The following is a 12,304-nucleotide window of genomic DNA, read 5'->3' as shown; positions in this document are numbered from 1 at the left end:
AAAGTTCCATAAAATCATATCGCAAATAAATGTTTTTTTCAGCTCGATACCATCCTGATATTAACTTTGTGAATTTTTTGCACTTATAAGCGATATGCTTCTTTTGCTGACCAAAAAAACAGCATATAGACTGTATCTGTAATGTTACTAATGAACTATAACTCTTTAGAAACATGTTTAGTTACACAGAGATGTGATTTTAACATCATTAGTAACACACATTTTACAAATTGTTGAATATGAAAGATGTCTAAGGATAGTCATTGTGAGATCATCAGCAGTAGTAGCAATGGGCTTGTCACGAACCGCATGCGACCACTTAGACATCACCACATACCCACGAGCACCTCTCACTGTAGACAGCAACGCACTAATTAAACAATTATCTTTCCCCACGATTTCCCTCTCGCTCCGCTCAGTCTCTGCTCACTCTTGAGGTCCCCCTCTCCCAAGCTCAACCTGCGTCCTACCTTGTTGGAAAGACTCTATTCTTCTGATCGACTTTTTGGCTTGTGAAACTCTCGCTCTATCCCTCGACAACGGCTTCGCTTATCGTTTATCGGACTTGGATACGTTTGTACTTCCCTTCCGGGAAAAGACCTACTTCCACCTTGCATAGGGTCCAAACCAGCCGCTTCACAGCAACACCTGACAGTGCAAGGCTCCTGAGGATGCCCATGAATCCCTGGCTCTTCTATGTAATTATTTATTTCTCCTATTACAATACAAGAGATGCCAGGCCATGAAGCAACATCTGCCAGATGTGCCAGTCTATTTTTGACTGGGGTCATCACACTGTTCTGAAATTTGATTGCCTGTAAACAAGGTGCTGACCTTCAGGGTCTGACAAGTCAAATCCATATATCCCTGAACTGATTTATTGATTGGTTGATTGATTGATTCAGATGTTGGTTTGTCGGACATTATAGAATAATTCAATATTTTGCCCATTATGTGTTTTTTGACTCAGGAAAGACAGGGGTGTCAGAGAAGAAATGGTAATTTTTTTATTTCACGATCCCCTGACATTAGTCAAACAGATTATTTCATAGACTCATTTTGGATTGAGTTATGGATTATCTTTTAGATAATTTAGATTTCCTTGTGCAAAATTAAAATGGTCTTGTATTAGTTATACCTACACAGCATGTTGCAGAAGTATTCAACCTCCTCCAATGATGTCACATTTTGTTGATGGAAAAAAGATGCAAGCAAAAGTTATCATTTTCAATAAAACTCCGATTGCTCAAGATGGCTGAAGGAAGGCTAATGTCATTAATACCTTAAAAGTAAAAAAACAATTAAAATTCATTCATCACATAATTAAGGTTAATGATGCATTTTAAGAGCATGCCGTCATTTACAGGAATAAATATTTACTAATTCCTGCTAAACTTAAATTAGCTCTTTAAGTTGTATCATTTAAAAATAATCATACACTACAATACATTACAGCTACATTCTATTACATCACATCTTAAATCTAGAAAGTGTTCTTTGGAATCGATGTACAGTATGAAAAACAACCATGTTGTATAAATATAGATGAAATAATACAGAGAATCATATTCATATCATATTTTAGCAAAATTACAAGTTATAAACCTGTAATTAAATGCAGATGCTTGTTTTGACAAAATATTGAATAAATAGCTAATACTGCAATGGCACAAGTTTCACAAGTCACAGGCATATTGTTATTGAGAAGGCCTCATCCACAATCCAAAGCAACATGAGTCTGATCATTTGTTTTAACACTGTAGCGCTGAGGGAGGGAGATAATTGCACTTCAGTAGATTATACTGTGAATCAATGGAGAAGACTTGCTTATAAGAAACGTATTCTGAAATCTATAAATGTAATGATTTCAACATTGTGTACAGCAAAGGTCTCGGAATTGATTTTAAAGATATATGACGGTTTAATTGCTATTTTATGACAAACGGATCCTCCCAGCAGTAATAAAAAGAATCAATAACTACAAACAATTAAGTCCCTAAACCACTGTTTTGCTGAGAATGAGGGGTGAAAGGACCAGCAGCGGGCCAGTTACAGGGTGGACAGTCCTGTGTTGGAGGGCTGGTGTGTCTGCAGGTTTCCTTTCTGACTTGATGACCTAAATCAGCACATTAATGGGACCAGTTTAACAGCTTCTCTAAGCTCTTCAGGGGCTGCTGCTCTGTGGATACTCTGCTTAGGAAACCTACAGACACACCAGCTCTCTGGCATGGACTGTCTGTGTTAAAACACCTATCGAACAAATATACATGCACTGAAAAACGTACTCAAAACCTTTACATGACGAGAACTGCCTTCTGAGAATTAAGAAGTAATGTGCATAGCTTCCCCAAGACAGTTGTTGAAAGCCTTGTGGTGTTACCAACCTTGTAACTCCCAGCAAAGCTACCACCTTGTAGCCAGTGTCAGAAATCTGAAAGCGGTGAGCTGTAGGACCCCTGTGCAGAGACATGAGGAAGGGAGCTCGAGGAAAAGAGTAAATCCAATATTCCTCATCCAAGTCGTGAGGCAAGAGCGAAGTCGAAACTCGGAGAAGCAGGTCAGGTAGCCAAAGGAGTCAGGTCAGGAAGAATATAGCTCACACAAGAGAAAGCCGTGGAAGACTTCTCAATAGTGAAATTAATAGTAGGTAAGCCAGAGAAGTGGGTTCAAATATTGAAAGAGAGGGATGTGGTTGGATAATTAGTTCCTGGGCGAGCATGTGTGGAATCTAGTATGCGTGGGAATGCCAGGGCGTTGATAAGAGGAGGGACGAGTTGTGACAGCCAGATCTGATGCTGTTGGTGGAGCAGAATTTCCAAACCAGTCCCCCAGGATGGTGACTGCAGACACTCCGCTATAGCTGTAGCTGTAGGAGATGCCTTCCTACAGATGGGATGCTAAACTGAGGTCCCAGATAACTCCTTTTAAGGGCAGGAGAACCCTGTGCAGGTCGGTCTCGAGGGAAACGCAGAAGGCGAATGATTCCAAAAGGGCTAGACAGAGTCGGTATCCAGAGCAGTCACTAAGAGATTTAGTTTCCAAAGCAGATTGGTAGTAGAAGGCGAGATCCAGAGACAGAGGAGACTCTCCAATACCGAGCACAGAGATGTGGACTGAGACGGGTTTAAATAGTAGGTCAGGCGTGGAAAGTTAATTGTTTATTAAGGATGTCCCAGTGTGCCCGTCACACCACAACCATGGTGTCCTGGCTAAGTTCCTCCCAGGGCTTGTACAATCCCCTCTTAATTCAGTGTCTCACTCCTCCTTCACTGAAGCTGCACTTAAGTGAGGGATGAAATAGAACCTCTCCAATATGTTAAATGCTTTGGGATCATTTAGATTAAAAGTAGAAAAAAAAGGATGAAGTATACATAGTTATTTACATTATTTATAAATTTCTTCCTAAATAAATGCCTCTCTCCTCCCGGAAAGCCATACCAATTGATGAGCCTACAAAGTTGATAAAGTCAGGTCTATAAAGTGGTTGTGCAATTAAACAAAAGATAGCAATTGATAATAACTAAGTAATCAAGCCAGAAAATTCATGATTTTGCTTTTCTGTACGAGACTGGGAAAGACAGCCAGGTATGAGCCCTGCTACAAGCTTTAAAACTGGTGGTTTCACAACAGAGGAAGGTTCAAATGGAGGTCTCTGCTCAAAGAATCACCCCGGGACGTTGTCACGTAGCAGTTCCTTCCGGGCCCTATGCGGACGACGCAATCCAGAATAGTGAAGATACACTGGGGAAAAAGTCATGTGGGAGAGGGTCTGGAGACAGGGGGGCGTGTCCATGCAGTTCTGGTCTCCAGGGGGAGTGAATCCGGGGCGAACAAACAAGGCGAAATCCAAAAGAGTAATCCGAGACAAAGGGTAGAGTCCAAGGCCAGGGGATCCATCCAGGGAGTTAAAACACGAACCGGGTCGGGACCGGGGAAGGGAAGGGAATCAGGAACAGAAGGTTAAAACCATTACGCAGCAGGATCCCGGGCGCTCATGATGCGGACTTCAATGAGGAAACAGGAGTGAGGTCCGCGTCTGGCTTTTAAGGGGGAGCGGTGATAGGGAACAGGTGCAGACAATGGGAGGGAACAAGGAAGGGCTGGAGCGCCCTTAAGAGGAGGGGTTACCGATCGTGACAGACGTGAGGACTTGGATTGACTCCAGAGCCACCAACCGTTGATACAAAGTTCACACAGTTACGCAGATGACAAAAACAGACAATCAATAGAACTTTGGTCTTGTCAGAGTTCACATATAACCCATTTTATTGCATCGATTTTTTAAATATCCTCTAAGTGACAGGGCAGATAGTGCTGGGCTGCTGCTGTTTCAATGCATGAGCAGGGACATTTGCAAGACGTCAGTCAGGACGTCAGTGCAATGTGTAAGTCCTCGGTCATGGGAACTGCCCGTCTCTGATAAGAATATGCAACAACAGAGCAGCACTGCAAGAGCACAGGAGCACAGGTGAAGGTGTGTACATGTGTACAGGAGCTCAAGCATACAGGTGTACAGGAGCACAGCTGCACAGGTGTAAAGGTGCACAGGTGACTTTGTGTACTGGAACATAGTTGAACAGGTGAACAGCTGGACTGGAACAAAATGGAAAAAAGCACAGCTGTACATGTGTGTAAAGGTGTATCTGTAAAATGTGAGGTGAATACTTCCATTTGCCACATGGCTGCAACAGCCTAGATTTAATAAATGCAGTATGGCAACAAAGTAATATTCCATCACTCTTAATTTTATTTTTATGAAGCTCTAAATAGAAAAATATTTCATTCATAAATGAGAAATTCCATATGTACAAGCGTGTACGGTCTCTCCAAATGATCATACATACAGTATATTGCCAAAGGTACCTTTTTAAAGCATTCAACATTCATTAACCTTATTGTTTTGGGATTTTTTTTTACATTTATAGGAGCATTCTGCTTTGTACAATAACTCAGAGTGCGATACTTAAAGCCTGCAAGACCTGGCAGACATTCACATGCTCTTTTTGTCACATGGATGCATGTCCAATAGCATTTCATCTCATCTGAGTCATCCGCCCGCCGCTGGAAGCACAGCAGCACAGGCTGCAGGCCACTGTGCTGCGAGGATCTGAGAGGTGAGCGTCAGTCATACACTCCAAGCTCCAGTGGCAGCCCAACCCCAGTGTCCACAAGGGGGTCAGTCCACCTCTGCAATCTCTTTGAGTTCGAGTTGATCAAACCCAGCCCGAGGTGCATGTTATTTTCCTGTCGTTTTCCTGCTCAGCGATGTCCCTCCTTTGAAATCTGGAGTCAGGCTTCCGCCTGTCATGGTGGGGACATCTTCCCATTCTGAATAAGCTGAGGGATCCCATTCCCTGCAGTATCTGGTAACTCCTGGGGAAGCAGAATGTCCAGTCAGTACACTTTGTTGATCTTCAAAAAGCAGTTTCAAGTATCACACAGAGATATGCTAAATACTCTTTTCTTTAAAATACAAATAAAGAACTATAAAAAAATACAGTATAGGAAGCTGAAGAGTATGGCCTCCTCAAGGCCTCATACCATTGTTATAGACAATTTTTCCCTTTCTTTCTGAAAAATCATATAATGTTGATTATGCTTGAAAAGGAAGGAGAAATTCAAACATTTACTTCATGCAAGGAAAGTCTGTCGTGACTAGCTCTGGCTTGCTCTGCCCTGCATGCTCCTACCACAGAGACCTTCATCTCCAAAAAACTAAAATCTGTTACGTGTACAGTATGTGCAGTGAATTCAAGAGCAGTTCAATTAAAAATCAGACACTAAAATGTATCTGTAATTAGTCCGAATCTTACTTTTCCTTTACCACTTCACCTGTGAGCTCCCCTAAAAAAATAAAATGAGAACAGGTGCTGTTCTCTGCTCTGGGCGGTCCTGCGTTCTGATAATGAAGAATCAGCTACAGACTCACATTTCAGAGAGCTGGAGCAGCGCACATTCCCTCCCACGTCCTACTGATACTGGACTCAACTACAAACAGCAAATCCCACATTTATTACAGTTTGATCTGTTTAAACCCCAAACAGGGCTTTGGGCTGCTGGGCCATGCTCCAGCCCGAAGAGAGTTCTTCAGCTTGTGAGAGCCCGGGATCCCCCGAAACACCGCGGGGGAGTGTCTTCGCTCGCTTACTTTCTCCGTCATCTCGTGGGAGTGGTGCAGGGAGTGCTCCCGCTCCAGGAACATCCTCTGCTGCTCATTGCTGGCCAGCCGGCAGGTGAGCCAGGCAGAGAGGGTACAGCCCCCGACGCCCAGGCAGGCCAGGGCCATCACGGCCAGGTGCAGCGAGTACACGGCGGTGGACTTCCTCACCACCGCGCGCACGAACTGGAAGTTCAGGATGCCTCCAATCAGACCACAGATGCAGCAGGCTGAAAACAGGATCATCTGTCAGCCAGAATGAAAGAAATAAAAGAATAGCATGGGTATATATTAAACATACTATGATATATATTATTATATATACATATATTATATAAATAAGTACTGTAGATTATATATTCAATATATCATATTAAATTGCCAGTATATTGTGTTCATATAGCACAGTGCAATTTTTGGCCCATAAAAGGAGCGAAAGATCAGTCTTGGCAGCCGTGAGTTTAAGACTGCTCCGTCCCTGTATAAGCTCTAATCCTCATGCAGTGCAGTACAGTAGGTTATATATTGTATTTCTTTTGTTTAACAATGGATATTGCAGGCAATTACTTCAGCTGCGCTCAATCCCTTTCTAATGAAAACCCAAAGTTGTTCAAATTATTTTTTCATCCTGAGGTTTAAACAACAGAGAGAAGGGGTTTAGGATGTTTAGAGTGAACTGTCAATCTTCTCTTTTTTACAGAGAAGGTCAGCTTGCCATTACATTAACCAAGTGGCCTAGTTGACATTTTGCCACATAAAATGTACCTTTTGTTTTCATTTGACTTGGTTTATTTTTATCTACATCTGGGCAACACTCCCTTTCTTAATAAAGAACTAGCACCAGAAAGTGATATGTCTGTCCAGTCGCATGGTGTCTGAGACTACAAAGGATCTGGTTTCAGTACTTTCCAAAGAGGAACTTTTTGTTGAGTCCTGTGCACCGTCCTAATCTCATCACCAAGAGAACGGCTGAATTCCAAAGGTGCATTTCAGGATGGATCTCAGTTACTTATTGATTTGTCATTAAAACGCTCTCCAGTGAATTTAATGTTCTGAGATCTGAAGGTGGTTAATTGAATCCGCACTCTGATGATACTGTAAGTATTAGGATAAAGTGATGCACAAGCTCAAGATCCACAATGATGCTGGGAGTGTTGCTTCACATCAGAAGGGAAAGTGTGTCTCTGCAGAGATGAGGGCTGCAGACATCCTCATTCTGACCCTTAGAGTTTATCGAATAATGAGAAGCGCTGGGTTGTAATTAAAGGATTATTTTTATCTGTTTGAATCTGCCACATGTTTGTCTTATTTCTAATAAATGAAAGAGCTACACAAAAAAACTGTTCTGAATATTATTCTCATCAGTCTTTCATGTGAAGATCCTGAATACGGATAAAAACATTTTAATAGTATTTTTTCACACATTCAAGATTTGATTCGTTCTAAACACTGTTGACCAAAGCATTACTACTTACAATGAGTCCAGACTTCTTTTTGGCACAGATTACACCGCACAGCCCACATATGAGAAACTGCAGTGGGAAAACAATAATTATCCACAATAATAATGCAGTACAACTTTCATGCTTGCTGCAACAGCAATATCAAAACATTGCATTCTGGTACACTACACAAGGCTGCTTAAGGAAGGAAATATAAAGGAGTAGAAAATAATGTCGATAGTGTATTTAATAATATACAGTATATTCAACATAAAATACAAAATTAAAAAATGACATGATTCATTTTGTGCACCATCACAAAACTTCAGAATAAATCGCTGAAGGCCAAAGAAAGATCATGTTTTCAATTTCTGTCATGTGGAGAAGTCACCCAAGAAGGTGTTCTGCCTGGGAACACTGTGTTCACAAAAGACAAGCGTGGCAACTTAAACAACCACTCCGACAACCTGGAGCTGCACATAGCCCCCGAAGACAAGGCCGTTCTCAGTCGCCTGTGGAGCATCACAGATGCTGAAACAGCCCCAGCATGCAAATCAGCTGGAAGAGATGCCATGCTCCACCATGCAACGTGCACTGTGGTGGAGCCTTGCTCTCCCCGTCAAAGAGATCCTTCACATGAGGACACAGAGCACTCGGCAGTCAGTCTGCGGCTGAGTGCTGGGGTGACCACCCTGCCTTCGATAGAGGCAATGCAACGTAGCGATGTTTGCAGTCATAAGGACGACACAGCAATCACAAGGGCCTGGGAATGACACAAGTGGAGGAGAACCCCTCGGCTCATCTAGCTCCCTTAGTGGCTAATTGAGCTGCAGACCTCATCCGGCTGCTCCATGAAAGAAGCCCAGCGAACCAGCTTCAGCGTCATGGCCAGGAAGCTTGACGCAGACTCCCACAACCCGACCAGGAGAGACAGCAATCGATCTGTGTTTCCATCCTCCCCAGCAGCAATTTCTTTTCAACGGGTGGTTGCACGGCTGTGGCCAGGCCCAAACCAGGTAGATAAAGATCCCCCCCACAACCCAGGATGAGACTGCCTTCGCCTCCCCCTGCTCATTATGTGTGGGGAACTCGTGTAGGGTGAGCTGCACCCCAACAGCACACTGCATTGTCCTCACAGTATCTGCAATTTCCCTCACAGGATCAATAAAGTATCTATCTATCTATCTATCTATCTATCTATCTATCTATCTATCTATCTATCTATCTGGCCCTGCTTCAGGAGCACTGGAGGAGGATTCCAGACCAGTCTGTAATCTTCCCTTTCGGGTGGGAGCATGAGTGAGGAGGGCTAATTCCCTGCTGTGTGTGGACTCTTTTTGAGTATTTGTGAGAAGGCGCTCATGCCATTTTCTTTAGAATTAGTGTCATTCACCATTTTAAAATGGCTTGAAAAGTTTTATTATTATTATTATTATTATTATTATTATTATTTTGTGCTTATATACGATACTGTGACGATTTGGATGAAAGTTGTGATGTCTGTGTAGAAACTGGGACTAAGTGGCCTCAACAATTCAAAGTTTATAAAAGGGCTGTTTGAGGAGCATAAGTGATTATCCTCTAAAAGAAACAATTTAAAAAGTGACATTAAATAAAATCCCTAGTTTAAGCAGTATAACTACATAAAAGTAGTAAAAGGAAGTAATTTTAGTTTCAATGCTTCTTTATTAATTTAAGTGAAATTACCAACCATTTCTATGACGAACTCTTGGACAAATCCAAACGACCTGCTGTAGGAATCTGTTAAATACTGAAGTTTAAGCATTACAATAAAAATAAAATACACATTTTCGCCATACATAATGTTCGGTCGACCATGCAGTCAATTCAAAGCAGACACATAATCACTTTTAAGCACAAAAAAGACAAGTAGTGCCTCAACTGAAAATGCATTATACTTGTAAAGCAAACTCAGATGAGTTTGAGGAAAACTTCCCCCTCGTTTACCGTCTCCTAAGAAGCGAACCAGGATAAAAGAGGGTTCCAGCTAGGAGTTTACACCAGCGGAAAAGCATAAACAAACAACGCTTTTTCAACAAGGCCAGACTCACTCATTTAAAATCTTACTAGATCACGTAGGTCATAATACGATTACCAAAATACACAGTACATGCGACACAACTAATATAAATTTCCCACTTTGATAAATAAGTAAATTGAAACAAAAATGCGTTTATGGCGTTGATATATCATTTGTATTATTCCTGTTCCCGCACTGTTACGTTTGTTTCATCCCAGAACGCAAAACATAATATTTTCTATCTACTCTATACTGTGCTGTTCGTCTTTTCACACCTACTGCGCATCTCCCCGTATGGAAGTTCTATGCATTTTCAGTAACTCACTCCATTAAATACTGGACGCTCAAAACACAACACTGCATCATGCATGGAACATACATGTAATATAAAGAGTCATACAAATGCAAAGGTAGAATTTAAAATGCATCATCCCTCCGTACGTCCGCTTTTTATCTTTCATGTTTGGATTTTTATGATTGAGCTTTTGCATCAGGCAACCCTTAACAGCTATTAAGCGATCTTGTTACAAATATATTTTAAGTTTAGAAAGCCCCGCTCAAATCTGAAGTTGACTAGACGAGAAACAATTTTGTGTCCCCTCCCCCCCCCCTCCTTGAATATTTGACACTTCTCATTTACTTGGTTTGGATTTTTTAATTACATGGAAAACAGCACTTTCATTAAGAAAGAAAAGGGATGCTGCATCTTTAAAATCATGCTCTGGGCACTTTCAAAGGGTGGACAAAAAAAGAAAGTGAAATGTTTGACGTACACACACCCCGCTCCATACCGGAGAAGCATCACCCAGACGCGTCTTCTGCTCGGCTTTGACCCGGCTGATCCCCACAGCCCCCAGAGCAATGCTGGACACCCCGAGCCCTATCTCCAGCACAGAGAGGACCAGCAGACTCCAGATGATCTTCCTGCTGGTACACATCCTGCCTCGGGCATCATTCCTTCAGGTTCGGGGTAGAAACCAAGCGAGAATCCACCAGCTCCCGCCCTCCGAAAGCGAGTTGTTCCAGCACTGTGATACAACCTTAGCGGTTTTCGCAGAGAACGCACACAGTGTTCAAAGAGCTTTATAAAACATCTATATCCATGTCCACGTATTAAAAGAGGTTGGTTTTTTTTTAAGGAGCGACCATGGTGGTGCGTGTGATAGCCGGCGTGCTGGCTGTATACAGTAATTCTCCCCTGTCTGTGCGCGGCTGGTGGACACTAGGCGCTATCCACGGTGCTGGTCCTCCAGGCGCGGCTCTGTCAGCGTGAGTGAGCCGCCAGTCATCTCACCTCCTGCGCGACGTCCAGCGGCTTGGAAATTAATGTCTCGACCCTTAACGGTACTTGAAAACCTGCCGGCAGCACAATGCTTGCCAAATTATACTACTTAGCACCAAAATATGGTCGTTGCCTTAAAAACCTCGGTGCACAGTTGTTACGAGGCGTACTGTACTTGCGAACTGATGCGATTACAATTTCAAGCAGCCCCGTGTGCCCGCCGCCTGCCCGCGACAGCCGACAGTTGCTGCTGTATTTTTTTTAATTGATTTAGGCAGCATAAACGAAAGCCTCCCATTCGATTCCGTAACTTCCATCTCCAACTGTAAGGAAGTTGCAGTTTTTAAATTTTTTTACTCACGTTTGGAAATGTTGCTATTGTTGAGTAACACATCACATTAATACAATGTGACTGATGGCCTCGACCCTTGTTACTCTGTTAAGCTCCCCAGTCTTCCAGCGCTGCTCAATGAAGGAGGAAAATCGCACCAACCTGCAGCACGGGTCCAGTGTTGCTGAGTAGTGTTAGTAATTGTTTCGGAGTGAGATTTTCAGATGTGAGGGGAAGTCTCAAAATAATCTCATCCTCTCAATGACTGCTCAGTCCATTACAATACTCCCTTGGGCACAGACTAATAACTGACGTGTAACACGACACCTGAAAACAGAAGTACAGTAGCATTCTTGTTTATACTTCCCGGGACTTTCATGCTCGTTGTTTTACATTGACCATTCTTTTACTTTAACGCTCCGTGAGACAAAACTCACAGACCTGTTAATACGCCTACTGTTTTGCACAAATTTACAATTTAGATCTAAAGCACGTTAATTCGCACAGAGAAAGGGGATGAATCGTGTTTGCAGACGTTTTGGAAAAACGTGTTCTGTTAATTGCACATGGTAATGCCGACTCGTGTTCCATTACATTATCTGAAAGGAACGATTTGTATACCGTAAACCTGCATCTGATCTCTTCATTCACACAGAAGCTCATTCATTGTTGCCACTTTATTCACATAAAGAATTGTTTAAAGAAAGAGGAGACCTTATGGCCCACCAAACATCGCCCTATTCCTTGAGGTATAGGCAAGTTCAAAAGATGATTTGGCCCAGTTATGGGAATTTTCTATACAGAAAGGCTTCTAAAGTTGCTCGTGGGAAATACGAAGGTCATTCTGCTATAAGAATGACTGGAGCTCCCCACTGTATTCCTGTTCGACCTCTACATTTTGATGCATTAACCTTCTACATATACTGTCTGACTGATTTACTGGCTCGATGAGGAAAGCACTTCTTATCCTTAGCAGGTTGCAGTTCTCTATGCCATCGTGCGATGGAAGACACGGTACCTTTAACGGATTGAACCAGTTTTGGGCTCAAGT

At 42.5% G+C, this 12,304-nt stretch overlaps 1 protein-coding gene across 1 annotated transcript; it reads right to left on the bottom strand.

The window, feature by feature from the left end:
• Positions 1-4,644: 4,644 nt before the first annotated feature.
• On the bottom strand, positions 4,645-11,416 carry LOC102695351 (transmembrane protein 196). Its single transcript, XM_015357842.2, has 4 exons — positions 10,414-11,416; positions 7,633-7,689; positions 6,149-6,403; positions 4,645-5,373 (listed from the first exon to the last, which is right to left on the bottom strand). The coding sequence occupies exons 1-4, from the start codon at positions 10,576-10,578 to the stop codon at positions 5,305-5,307; spliced, it is 546 nt and encodes a 181-aa protein (XP_015213328.1). The 5' UTR covers positions 10,579-11,416; the 3' UTR covers positions 4,645-5,304.
• Positions 11,417-12,304: the final 888 nt, after the last annotated feature.

The sequence above is a fragment of the Lepisosteus oculatus genome, chromosome 10 (genome assembly GCF_040954835.1).
Source record: "Lepisosteus oculatus isolate fLepOcu1 chromosome 10, fLepOcu1.hap2, whole genome shotgun sequence".
NCBI classification, from domain to species: domain Eukaryota; kingdom Metazoa; phylum Chordata; class Actinopteri; order Semionotiformes; family Lepisosteidae; genus Lepisosteus; species Lepisosteus oculatus.
The sequence above is the reverse complement of the archived record's forward strand: the minus strand, read 5'-3'. Positions and strand labels throughout refer to the sequence as shown.

Bases quoted from the DNA above. Each gene is read 5' to 3' on its own strand.
- LOC102695351 (XM_015357842.2), bottom strand. From the start codon at position 10,578: ATGTGTACCAGCAGGAAGATCATCTGGAGTCTGCTGGTCCTCTCTGTG. The intron at 6,404-7,632 runs GTAAGTAGTAAT...TCTGGCTGACAG, and splicing joins AAAAGAAGTCTGGACTCATT to ATGATCCTGTTTTCAGCCTG. The intron at 5,374-6,148 runs GTAAGCGAGCGA...CTGCTTCCCCAG, and splicing joins CCCACGAGATGACGGAGAAA to GAGTTACCAGATACTGCAGG.